The sequence below is a fragment of the Rhinolophus ferrumequinum genome, chromosome 9 (genome assembly GCF_004115265.2).
Source record: "Rhinolophus ferrumequinum isolate MPI-CBG mRhiFer1 chromosome 9, mRhiFer1_v1.p, whole genome shotgun sequence".
Classification (NCBI taxonomy): domain Eukaryota; kingdom Metazoa; phylum Chordata; class Mammalia; order Chiroptera; family Rhinolophidae; genus Rhinolophus; species Rhinolophus ferrumequinum.
In genome coordinates, this window is record NC_046292.1 from 27,523,675 (window position 1) to 27,537,117 (window position 13,443).

General features: G+C 39.6%; 1 protein-coding gene across 26 annotated transcripts in view; it reads left to right on the top strand.

The window, feature by feature from the left end:
* Positions 1-13,443, top strand: part of MACF1 (microtubule actin crosslinking factor 1) — a 305,934-nt gene that overhangs the window by 163,447 nt on the left and 129,044 nt on the right. For 15 of the 26 annotated variants that reach the window (XM_033115596.1, XM_033115604.1, XM_033115599.1 and 12 more), the window contains 10 exons: positions 910-1,035; positions 2,578-2,583; positions 3,543-3,695; positions 4,986-5,140; positions 6,771-6,897; positions 7,433-7,616; positions 8,040-8,209; positions 11,044-11,222; positions 11,754-11,892; positions 12,581-12,774. In XM_033115596.1, coding sequence (XP_032971487.1) covers positions 910-1,035; positions 2,578-2,583; positions 3,543-3,695; positions 4,986-5,140; positions 6,771-6,897; positions 7,433-7,616; positions 8,040-8,209; positions 11,044-11,222; positions 11,754-11,892; positions 12,581-12,774 — 1,433 coding nt within the window. The remainder of the gene's footprint in view (positions 1-909; positions 1,036-2,577; positions 2,584-3,542; positions 3,696-4,985; positions 5,141-6,770; positions 6,898-7,432; positions 7,617-8,039; positions 8,210-11,043; positions 11,223-11,753; positions 11,893-12,580; positions 12,775-13,443) is intronic. The other 11 variants (XM_033115623.1, XM_033115621.1, XM_033115597.1 and 8 more) reach the window with 1 other exon arrangement.

Consider the following 13,443-nt stretch of genomic DNA (forward strand, 5'->3'; position numbering starts at 1 on the left):
AGTTGCTTAAAACAAAACAGCATTTAGTAGCGCATGATTCTGTGGGTTGACAATTTGGGCTGGGCTCAGCTGAGTGGGTTTTCTCATCTTGCCTGGGTTAATCATGGCTACAGGCAGATGATTGGTCCCAAATGGCATCACTCACATGTCTGACAGTTGGCTGGGGTGACAGGGTACAAGTCTATATACAAGTCTGTAGCATCCAGTAGACTATCCTAGACTTCTTCACAGAGTACCTGTGTTCTGCTAGCTACAAGAGAGAGGAAGCCCCAGTGCACAAACACTTTTTTCTGTTCTGTCACATTTACTGATGTGCCAGTGGCTGAGGGAAATCACATGGCCATGTGCTTCTTTAAGGGGAATAGAAGTAGACTCCTCCTTCTCTTGATGGGAAGAGCTATAAAATATCAGGACCACCTTTTTTCTGTAGTCTATCACAGCATGAAGAATACACTACTTGTTTTCAGGTGAGGGTGGGAGGAGGAAATAAGCTATTATCTCTGTTTGGTTGTTCCCTAAATTAAATAATCTCCCTGATCATTTTGTAATCATATCAATGAATAGAAACCTTTGATCACCCAACCTCTAGGCTTTTGTGAAATATACTTCACAGCCAAGTGCTGTCAGTAAGCAGAAGTCGAGGAACCAGCAGTGATTTCTGAGGGGTGATGCAGACTGACTTTCCATAGGGTTCAGCACGCTTTGTGCTCGTCATCACTAATACTTCCCGGCCACGGCCTTCTAAAACCTCCAGTTTACATTGATGCGGACTTTGTAATGAACTGCTGCTAATCCAAGAAAGTGTAATCAGCTTTGCTCAGCTCTGCACCGTAAGATTCTCTTTCTCGCTTAAGACCGTGGTGTCGTGACGTATTGAGTACAAGGCACCCCTCCCTTCTATCCCCACAGTTCTTCAGTGATGCACGAGACCTGGAGTCATTCTTGAGGAACCTCCAAGACTCCATCAAACGAAAGTATTCCTGTGACCACAACACCAGCTTATCCCGCCTTGAGGACCTGCTCCAGGACTCCATGGTGGGTGTTGCATCAGTGGGATGATGACAGAAACATCCTCTGAGAAACAGAGTAAATCCTATCAGCTGCTGCTGTTTATATCCTTGAAAGCTCCTGGACAGGGGGTCGTTGTTACATGGTTTGGCTCACGTGCTAATAGAGTTTAATCAATTTGTTCTTTTTCCTTTTTTCCTTTCTTTCCTTTAAGAAGTTGCTAATAAGATTCCTTTGGGTATATTACTGAAGTAAATGCCTAGTCCTCTCTCCCTGAGCCACTTATGCGCCTCGTACTTTCTTTGCATTGTTCCTATCTATTACAATTCAATAGTTGGAGCCAAAGATGAGGTGTAGAGCATGAAAAATAGGGTTGAAGAGGATCAACTGACATCAGGTTCTTTTTCACTCTCTCATGCAAAGAGAATTTAAAAAAAAACACAACTCCAATGAACTACATCTGAGCCAAGTTTTTCCTCCTTGGCAATTTTCTTTTGGTAATGATGAGGTACTAAAAAAATTGATATTAATTAAGGACAATATTAAAAGTCTTATTTAGATGTAATGCAATGTTATCCAGTTTATTTATGTAGCAGTATTTTTTAGAAATAGTATTGCATCCAGTATTTAATACAAGTCAACTTTACACTTATTTTCTCCATTGAATTATTCCTTCAGGAGTGCTGGTAATAAAATCAGCAGCTGTACTACTTATATTTATTGAACGTATATTACGTAGAGTTGGCAAGACAGAGCTCAAGGTACATCGCAAATTAAGATAGAAATATGTATTTAATAGAGAAATTACATTTCCTGTATGAGAAGCCAGGAAATTCTCACATTTCAATAGAAAATTATAAATAAGAATAAGAATAGCCCAAAACAGTGTCATTTTTTCATGGGTAAGACTTGGGCATTTGTGAACATTAGTTGATTTTTGTTTTGTTTTGTTTTTACACTTTCAGGTATTGTAAACCTGTGAATGGGTTCACATTCGGTGTTTCACTTGAGCAAATAATCTTAATTTAATTAATTTAGAACGAAGGGTAAAAACCTGACTTTTTAGATGTTGTCTCTAGAATGTCTCTCTCGGAGATACTTCGGATATGAAGGAGGAATATAATAATCCTTGGCTATTATCTCCTCCCTCCCACAGAGTACTTCCTGTTGTAGGGTAACTCCTCTGCAATTGTTGTCTTATCTTCTCTTCTCGAGGGTCGCTGCTCTGTTCCCTCCTCTCCAGGTCAGGGGCATCGGGTTGGCGGCGTCATCGGGGCATGGAGTCACCTGGGTCTGCTCCTCAGCTTGTCCGTCAGGTTCGGGAGCAGCTGTCCTGGCTTCTGGTTCTTTCAGAACTTTTACCACGCTGAGCACTTGGTCCCTGGAGTTTGAGATGTTTGAGATGATGTGGGTTAGACAGAAACTGACATCTTTATTGCAAGGAAAATGACATGGGTAGACCAGCTCTCAAGTATGGAACATTGTGGCTGTCTCCCCGATATATTCCACTCCTCTTTCTTAACTAATAAGTTAAAGTTGTATTTCTTCCAATCATGCTCCCGGGGACAGGCACAGGTAGTTTATTTAAGCATTTCTTTTTCTTTACTTGCATATTCTTAATTCTTTAATAATGGCATTTCTTAACATTATTAACTCTTTACTCTCATCACATCTACTTCCATCCTAAGAAAGCCCTCTTCTGGGGAGATTTGTATCTCAAAATGGGCTTGAAATATCCTGGTTAATCTTCTACTCTAATGGAATTGGTAGTAGATTGCTACCAATTTTGTTGACAAGAGGTTTATTAGCTTTTAAGATAATTGGGTTTGCAGAGACTGGAGAGTTTCAATTTTGCATGGTACTGCTTTCAAACCAATCAAATTTATGTGACTGGCACAGCAAGACACTAAAGAGTAAACCCTAAATCATTTGTCACGATGCCTTCACCAACAATATTGCTTTGTAGATTGTTGGTTGAAGAGCTAAGATCTTTCTGTAGAAAGTGTGACTCAATTTAAGAAAGTAAAACATTTGTGGTAGAGCTTGGGAGATACAATTATTAAACAATTTTTAATGAGCGTAACTCTAGCTTTTCCTAAGCAGAAGGCAAGAACTGGCTTCTACCAGTGAGAAATTGAATAATAATAATAACAACAATAACAACATAGTTGTTATTATTGTTTTTAACTTACCTGTTCTCTGAACCTTAATTTAGGGCAATCCTTTGTTAGCTTTATAGCTGTATTTGGCAGCTAGAAGTTTGTTTGTTTGTTTATTTATTTATTTATTTTGCATGGCTTTATGGCTCATTGGAAGGGCACAGGAGAAAGCTTCAAAATTTGAATACAAAAGCACTTGGTAGAAGACAGAAATAGTTTCTCCTTTTTTCTTTATCCTTGTGTTGCTAAGATGGCTCCACCAAGGATCCCTCCTTAACTGAGAAATGTCATTCTCTGAGGGAGTGGAGCTCGCAGTTTTCTCTGTGGACTGAGTAACCACGTTAATGTGTTGTTGATTTTCTTCTCATTTTGTAGGATGAAAAGGAACAGCTTATACAGTCCAAGAGTTCCGTTGCCAGTCTTGTTGGGAGATCAAAAACCATTGTTCAGCTAAAGCCACGCAGCCCCGACCACGTGCTAAAGAGCACCATTTCAGTGAAGGCCGTCTGTGACTATCGGCAGATCGAGGTGAGGAGGTGGGAAGGGTCCCTCTGGCTCCAGAGGGAAGGAGGGGAGAAGGGAAGCCTCCAGTTAGGGCTAGGATCAGAAGGAAAGGCCAAATGATAGAGTTTTTAAAAATTAGAAGTTAAACATGCTCAAATCTCTTAGCGCTTAAAAAAATTTCTTCCACTCTACATTCTTGATCCACTCCCTGGCTCCGGGATTGGCGTCATCATCTACCCAGTTGCTTAAGTGGTGACAGAAATGGTACTTAGCACCTGGGAGATACCCTTGACTCCTCCCCTCTTACCCCACAGCGAGTAGGGCTACCAAGGTAATACTAACTTGTACGTAAATATCCCTTAGAGGTACCCCTTTCTGTCCCTGCTGCTGCTGCCGCCTTTGGTTAGACCATAAGTTTCTTTCATTTGGATCATTGCATCAGCTTCCCGATTCAATGCGTTCTTTTTCCTACCACCACAGTCTTTTACAAAAAATGTCTCTCCCCTGCTTAAGTCCTACAACAATTCCCCATTTCTATTTATAAAGTCTAAATTCCTTAATGTGGCTTCAAGGTCAGAATAATTTTTCTTTACTTCTCTAACCAAGACGTATGTCCCTTTCATGCATTCCCTGGTAAATTCATTTGTCACACAGTGTTGCAACTATATGCCCCACCAGAATATGTGGAGTATAGACCATGTTTGTCAGCTTACCATTTTACTATTTTTATCTCTAGTGGCCTAGCATACTTCCAGATTCATAGTAGGTTTGATAAATATTTGATACACAAAAGAGTGAATAAACTTTTTCTGCACTTTCTGTCTCAATATTTCTGTCTATAAAATAGGGATAATACTGTTGCTTACTTCCAAGAGAAAGAACTAATGATTCCAAATACTTAAACATTTTCAGGGATTTGGGTGGGAGGACAAGAAGGGAGGAGGAGGAAGTATCTCAAAAGCAGAGTTGTGAGTATTCAGGTCCTTTTAATTTTTACCCTAATGGTTGTAGATGCAGAGAGATTGCTCTTGGAGGTCTTATAGTGTCTCTCTACCCTTCGTTTACTGAGTTACTTGATGTGTAACAGGCATTTAATAAACACTTGCTTCCTTGATTTGTTTTATGTCTGCAACCTTTCCTGTATTGTGTATTTTTATGCATTATCTTTTTGTCAGAATCAGGAACTCTCACTAAGTGATGGCAGATTTCCAAACAATTTTTTCTTAAGGATTTTATAACTTTGGGATCAGATACCAGGTAATAATGGGTTGTTGATTTATCCATTAGCAATAACTTGTACATTTGTCTCTTCAGATCACTATTTGCAAGAATGACGAATGTGTGTTGGAAGATAATTCACAGAGGACCAAGTGGAAAGTGATCAGCCCCACAGGGAATGAGGCAATGGTGCCATCAGTCTGCTTCCTCATCCCTCCACCCAATAAGGATGCCATTGAGATGGCCAGCAGGTAACTTTGCTCACCTGCCACTCTGTACTGCCACCTCTGCTGTTGGGCCGGGTGCACTGATGGAGGGATGCATCTGTATTTGTCATCTCCTTGAACAGAGTGATCAAGTTTCTGTTGGGAAAGACCTCCGATTAGGATACCAAGTCTGGCACTGCCAGCTACACAGTAGATTTTCTGTAAATGCTTATATTCAACTGAGATATACCGGTACTGTGATGATTCTTTTTAAAAGAATTCTTGGGTATAAAACCGTTTACTCTTAGAAGATTGGTTTTTGTAGAGACAGCAATTTTCTTTAATTTATATTTTATTAAAGAAATATATATATATATTTTTTTTAAAGTTGAATTATACCACAAAGCTTAGAATAAATACTAACAATCACCTTTCCCACCCCGAGTTCTGCTTCCCAGAGTCATCTATTTACAACTCTTTGAGCAGATATTTCTGGTTTTAACTCCAAATTTCTAAATAATATGATTTTTTTTCTGTTTTCTGATTTTTTCAACTTTGGAAATTATCTGTTGATTTCCTACTCTAGGAAATTAACATTTAGCTTTCTGCACACACATCTGCACACACTTCTCCTTTTCCCATCTTCCAAATGTAGTTATGTCACAATTTTTGTTTAAATTGATGCTTTTTGTGTTACTACATTAAATTATTTATAGTACTATTGGGGATTGTTGTGAGACTTACCCATTTTGCCTTTCCTCTCTAAACTCATCCTCTGCCAGTCTCCTTGTTTCGGCTCAGCTCCAGTCACTGGTCTTCTTCCTGTTTCTCAAACACCATTTTCTTTCCTCAGGCCTTTGTGCTTCCTCTGCTTATTTCAGATATTTACATGATTCACTCCCTCACTTCATTCAGTTCATATTACTGCCCACTTGCAAATACCCCCACTCACTGCCTGTCAGTCTCAATCTCCTTTAGTCCTATTTTTTCTTCAGAACACTTAACACTGCTTAACAGATTATATATTTGTTTTTTTACCTTTCCCCTCCATTAGAAGTTCCAAAAGAATAGAGGTTTTTGTCTGTTTTGTATTGCTCTGTAACCTTAGCACCTAGAACCATTCCTGGCACATAACAGGTGCTCAGTAAATGGTTGTTGAAGGAAAGTGTGAATGAATGAGTAGGTGATTGAATATATATATGAGTAAATTATTTAATTTACTTTCTTGTATAACTTTTTGTTTCCTTGGAGTTGATCATTGTTTTGTTTTTAAGTTTGCTCAGTTGTCTATTTGCATATTATGAATTTATTTGACCGGGTATAATATAATATAATATAACATAATATAATATAATATAATATAGTACTAGGTCTTATATAACATAAGACCGGGTCTTATATTAATTTTTGCTCCAAAAGACGCATTAGAGCTGATGGTCCAGCTAGGTCTTATTTTCGGGGAAACACGGTAATAGCGTAGCAAATCCAAATTGTTTGAGGATCTCAATTTAGTTCTAAAGATTCCTGTGTTGTTGGTATTTGACTTGTTGCCTTTCTCTGCTCAGCAAATAAGCTCAGTTCTGCTACGGATATCCCATTTTTCCCTTAGAGGGTCTCTAATGTGAAGCTCAAGTCTTTTTATAAAAGCTATAACCAGGTTCTGTGTTGTTCCTAGAGTGGAGCAGTCGTATCAGAAGGTGATGGCCCTTTGGCACCAGCTACACATTAACACCAAAAGCCTTATCTCCTGGAACTATTTGAGGAAGGACCTTGACCTTGTAAAGACCTGGAATCTAGAAAAGGTAATTGTGAAAGGTTACCCCAGGCTCATATCCTACTGGCAAGCTGTTTACAGAAGGACTGGTTTGCATATACTGAGACACCGAACTACCCAATTAGAATAAAGTGGAGTGACAGATACTGTTTCAGGATTAGGGCCCTGAAGATGTTAGGAACCAGAAACAGCAGCTTGAATAGTTAAGGAAATTCTGGATGAAATAAATAATATATTTGGTCTTTTTGGCAGAGAGAGAAGGTTGTAGGCTTTTTCTCCCTGCAGGATAAGCATCTCTTTTACATAAGTGTATATAGTAGGGGAATACTGATGAATTAACCATTATTAAGGATCATGTTCAGGGGGGCATAGAGGGTGCTAGTGGTGTCATTTCTTAATCTAAATGTTGATTTCATGGACGAGATCAATTTGTGAAAAATAAACGTTTACAATTATGGTTTATATACTATTTTGTGTCTGTGTTAAATGTCAATAAAAAAGGAGGAGGATGGGAGGATTGTGTTACCATTGTATTGAAATTTCTTCTGTCTTTTCCTCTCTAGCTTCGATCGTCTGCACCAGGGGAGTGCCAGCAGGTCATGAAGAACCTCCAGGCCCACTATGCAGACTTTTTGCAGGATAGCCGTGACTCGGTGCTCTTCTCAGTGGCTGATGGTCTGCGTCTGGAAGAGGAGGTGGAGGCTTGTAAAACCCACTTCCAGCACATGATGAAGTCCATGGAAAATGGTATGTGCCTTGGGAAAAGGGAGAAAACTGGTGGAATGAGAGCCCCAAAGGGTGCTGCTAGACCCTTCATATAAACTAGAAAGTACTGTCACCACTAAAACTAAAAACTTGAGATAGAGAAAAACTTGTAGAGATGCCTTGTCAAATCAGATCATGGAAAGAGAGGCCGTATTTCAGTCTTTATCGCTTTTCGACCTATCACATTTTCTTGTGGAAATAACTTGTTTGGATCCTTACAAATCATTATATAATGCAGGGAATTTAGTATCAAGCATAAGGCTCCCCGCATAAGGCCTTGCTTTCCTTGGTGGAATATCAGGTCTGTTGGAACCAGTGGTGCCCTTTGAGGGTGAAGCTGTTGTTCCCAGGTTTTCTGATCTCTGGTGTGGTGCTTAATAGTCTTCTGTGCTTGTGCATTCACAGAGGACAAAGAGGAAACTGTGGCCAAGATGTACATTTCAGAGCTGAAGAATATCCGGCTGCGCCTGGAGGAGTGTGAACAGAGGCTAGTCAAACGAATTCAGACCCCAGCCAGCTCCTGGACTAACAAAGATGCCTGGCAGGACAATGCGTTAAGGATCGCAGAGCAAGAGGTGAGCCCTAGGAGCAAGGTGCTGGTTGCTGAGTAAATGCTTTTAGAATGAATCAGATGACAAGAGACTATGGCTCCTAAGAAATAAGGCAATAGACCCAAGGCAGTCCTCATACAGAGTTCTTCCATGCAGCCTGTAAGTGCCTTTTACCTGTGCAGAAGCTTGATTTCAGCTCCCAGCGTATTGCCGGATGTTGATTAGTTTTCTACACAGTTGAGAAAGCAAACAGACTGGTAAGCTGTTCTAAGTGCTGCATTTAGGCTATGTAGTTGAAGACTGCTTAGTAGAGATGCTGAACTCTGCTCTGTCCCTTACACGTATGTGTTATTAATGACATGGTTACCATCAGTCAGGTGACATGATACAAAAATATTAAGGAAAGAATCAGAGTCTACTCTGGGTCCTAACGCACTTTCTCTATGACTTTGGGAAAGTTAGCTCTCATCTTCAGTTTCCTTTTTTATATAATATGTAATTCACCGAGTTGTTTTGAAAATTAAGTAATACAGCTTTCTGGAAAAGCAAAAAGGCTGTAAAAATGTAGGGTAGTATTCTTGAAGTAAAGGCAGCACATATTAATTGCTTTATTAAGTGCTCAGAGGCATGCAAAGAAAAGTAAGCCAAAGTTCTTGCTTTTCGCTTAAAAGTATAGTTTAAAAAAAGAATAAAAGGTTGAAGTCACCATTAGAGACTTCAGTATGAGATGTTATAAAATAGTACCTAGCGTATTTCCAGATTTCCAAGCAAACCTTGCTGCAGGAATTTAGAATGTTGCTAGAACATTTCTCCTTGGGATAGCATGAGAGAGCTCTGTGAAGAATTTTAGATTTGGTGCTTGCTTCGGCAGCCGATATACTGAAAATTGGAACAATAGATTAGCATGTCTCCTGTGCTGGATGAAACGCAAATTTCTGAAGCATTCCATAATCAATAAAGAATGTTAGATTTGATCTGGGAGCTTAAAGGGAATGGAAAGGAATAGCTAATGAGAAGGAGTGACTTTCCTTACCTTTCTCAATTATTCCTAAGCTTGAAGAGAAGGATGAGAGGGCAATGTAATTTTCATTGGCCAAGAGGGATTTAATATGCTTGTATTAGGCACATCATATGAACCTGTAATTCTCATATTGAAGCTTTTTACTTGTATGTAGTCATCCAAATTCTACTGTCCCTACAAAATAGAACATTCTAAGAAATAAAGTTTAATATTCAGCTTTTCTTGAGGTCTTCCTTTTTTTTTTTTTAACTTTTTATTTTGAAATAGTTTTAGATATACAGAAAAGTTTTTATTCACATATATCCTTCACCCAGAATCCCCAAATGTTAACATTTTTCTGCATCTGCTGTATCATTTTTTTCCACATATATGCATATATAATAATAATCTTTTTCTTTTCCTCGAGAGTAACTTCTAGGCATGGTGCTCCTTTACCCCTCAGGACTTCAGTTATTTCCACAAACAAGGATAGCCTCTTATATCACCACAGGACAATGCTTAAAATCAGGAAATGAACACTGATAGAAGACCTTATTAAAATTTTATCAGTTGACCTAATAATGTCTTTTGGGGTAGCACCCCCACCCTTATCTCTCCCCATCCCCCTTGTAAAAAAAGGTGAGAGGTAGTTTTTCTGTACAGGGTTCATTCAGTCCATTATCACACACTGCATTTAGTTGCTCTTTCTCTTTCGATTCCTTCAATCTGAAACAGTTTCTCTTTTTTTTCATCATCTTTCGTGAGCTTAACATTTTTGAAGAGTGCAGGCCATTTGTTTTGCACAATTTCCCTCTATTTGTGTTTATCTGAGGCTTCTTCGTGGTTAGATACAGGTTACATGTTTTTGGCAGGAATACCGCAGAAGTGATATTGTGTCCTTGGTGTGTGATATCAGGAGGCATGTGATGTTGATTTGTCCCATTACTGGTGATAAATTGTATCACTTGTTGCTGTTTTCCCCATTGTAATTACTAAGTATCTTGTGGGGAGACACTTTGAGGCTATAAAAATAAATATCCTGTTTTACATCAAACTTTCACCAACTACTAGTTTTAGCCTCTATTGTTGACTCTTGGCTGAATAATTATTAGTTTGACTGTTGCCAAAAGGTGACATTCTAATTTTGTCATTCATTTTACATTTTAAAATTTCTATCAAAAAGGAAGTTTGCCTCCCTCCCTCTCTCCTTTCTTCCTTCTTTATTTCAGTATAAACTTATTTTATTCAGTGGTTTGTAATTTGCTGCTATCTTTATTTCAGTGTTCAAAAGTTTCCAAGTCTAGCCATCGGGATTCCTTTTGAGCTGGCTCCTATGTCATTTTAACATGTCATCATTATTTGAGTGCTTTATTTCACAAAACAAGATATTCCAGCCCCAACCCTGGAATCAGCCATTGGAGACAAGGAGTCCTGCTTCCTTTAGGTGGAGAATGTTATTTAGAAACCAAGATCTGGGTGCTCTAGGGCTGCTCAGCACACAGAGCTAGAAGAATACATACTTACAAACACCCCCCTTGCTATACAGAACTTTATACAGTAGTTTCAGAACTGCTGATACTACTTCAAAATATAAACCTGTGAACTGGGGTTCAACTTTTATTTATAGTTGTTTTTGTCATTTGCCTGAAGGTATGTCGATAGTGCGATACTTTGTTCAGAAATTACTTGTGAGTGTTCTTCCCCCTTCTCCCCCTTAAGTGCTGTTTCATAGTTTATTCAGCTCTTTTATATATGGCATTTAGGCTGTTTCCAATATTTTTCTATTACAAACAAGGACTTCTTTCTAACTTCTTTGTTTCACTGTCTCCATCTTTGTTGTGTGTCTTGTTCCTGACAGCGTACCCAGGAGGATTTGCAGCAGCTAAGGTCAGACTTGGACGTGGTTTCCATGAAATGCAACAGTTTTCTCCATCAGACCCCATCTGGTTCGAGTGTCCCAACTCTGCGCTCAGAACTTAATCTGCTGGTGGAGAAAATGGATCATGTATACGGTCTCTCCACGATCTATCTGAATAAGTGAGTGAACTGAGGATTTTTCCATTGGGATGAGAAGGGGAAGTGACTGGAGTGTTTCAGGAGCAATCCAGAGAGATTGCATATCTTGAGGCACATGTCCCCATGACAAGAGATCTCTGACAAAAAAAAAGAAGAAAGGACACTAAAGAATAAAAAGAAAAATCTTAAGCTAAACTAAATACTGGTCTTTGAAGGTCTTCTCTCTGCCCACCCATCCCCACCCATGACCTTGAGGGGTAACAGATCTTCGATTCTTCATAGTGTTGAGTGGGTTTCTGGCCTCGTACCTTTTCTCCCATGAGCCCACATGTGTGCGTGTCCCAGTGCTACCTAGAACCTCATTTTGAATTGACTTAAATTGGTAGCACATATACCACGCTTTCTTGTTTTTATAAAACCCTATCATCATGTAGTAAGGGGGAAATTGATTTGGGCAGTTAAGTTTTGTAAACCTCTCTATAGTTCTCCGAGTCTGTTGCCCAACTCTTAAAATGCGTGCATGTGTCAATGAAGGCGATTTTATCCTCACAGGCTCAAGACAATTGATGTTATAGTGCGTAGCATCCAGGATGCTGAACTCTTGGTCAAAGGTTATGAGATCAAGCTGAGTCAAGAAGAAGCAGTACCAGCAGATCTCTCAGCTCTGGAGTCCCATCGCTCTACACTACGGGTTGGTTGCTCTGAGTTTCTTAGGAGGTTGACTTAACATAGCCATTGCTTTGGGTTAGCAGAGAAATGCAATTTTAGATGGCACGAAACTGATTTAAGTTTGCGTTTGAACTAGGCAGAATATCATATTTAATATATTTTGGTATGGATTCAAAAAAGAAGAGACTGAGAAGTGTGTCTAGCTGGAGAGGGGGGGTTGATAAAGGACTATGCCTTTCTATTTCTTTTCTCCCTGTTCTCCCAGCAAAATCATGGCTGCTGAATTGGGTACAATCGATGGTTTTGCTATAAGTTTGTAAATCACGTGGCTGTTAATTCATTTGATTCTCACAAGCAGTTTTGTGAGGTGGATAAGGAAGGGATTTTTATCTCCATTTACAGATGAGAAACCAAGATTCAGATAGGCTAAACAACTTATCTTGGTTTCATAGCTTATACTAAGCAGTGGAGCCAGTTTCACACACAAGTCCTTTGCACATTTCTCTGTACTATACTGCCTGCCCTGGCTGCCCAGTGTGCATGAGGAATGTGGGGGCATTTCTGGCACAAACATAGGATCTCACTTCTGAATCAGCAGATACAATGTGGAGCCAGCTGTAGACAATGTCTGTTGTCTACCTTAGTCTAAGTTCTTTTTACTTTTTAGCATGGAATATATTTAACCTGCTGCTGTACTTGTGTTTTTTTAGCACTGGCTTGGTGATGTGAAGGACAAGAATTCAGTGTTTTCAGTCCTGGATGAGGAAATTGCCAAGGCCAAGGTGGTAGCAGAGCAGCTGAGTCGTCTGACCCCAGAGCGAAACCTGGATTTGGAACGCTACCAAGAGAAAGGCTCCCAGCTGCAGGAGCGTTGGCACCGCGTCGTTGCCCAGCTTGAGACCCGGTGAGTGGTGGCCCCTTCCCTTTTCTCCTGTTAGGGTTCAAGGACTAGGTTTTTAACTAAATAGAGTTATATCTGTGTATTCTTGTTTAAAGGCAGAGGTAGAAATTAAATGAATGTATGAGTTCTGGTGAAGATAAGTGACAGACAGTTGGGACGTCCAACCCTGACTCAGACTTGAGGCTTGCTTTTGGGTCTGCAGTGATGACCCTGTTAAGCAGTGCCTCTGCTGTGTCCCAGCTCTTAACCTAATTAAGCCATGGTGACAATGGCGTCTTAGAATATAGATTGGGAAGGTGATCTTGTGATCTTTTCTGAAGAATAAAAACCTGAGTTCTAGTTCTTCTTTTACTAGCTTTGAATCTAAATATGACACATTTTCATAGTGGCCTTTGCAGACTTGCTTGCTTCCTTTTTATTTGCTAATTCAGTGGTTTTATCTTCTGATGACTGATTTGAATAGGAAAGGCAGAAGCTAGGCTGAGTAGGCAATACATAGGGAGAAGAGTTATAGCAACTTATGTAAGTTTGGATTGGTTCTCTATAATTGAGTTACTATGTGAAGGCCCGTTAGACTAACAGAAGTGGGGTAAGAAACTGTTACTGAAATTAACTTACAACTATTTTTCACCCACCCCACCCACCGTCCTCCCCAAGAAATTACAGTGGTTC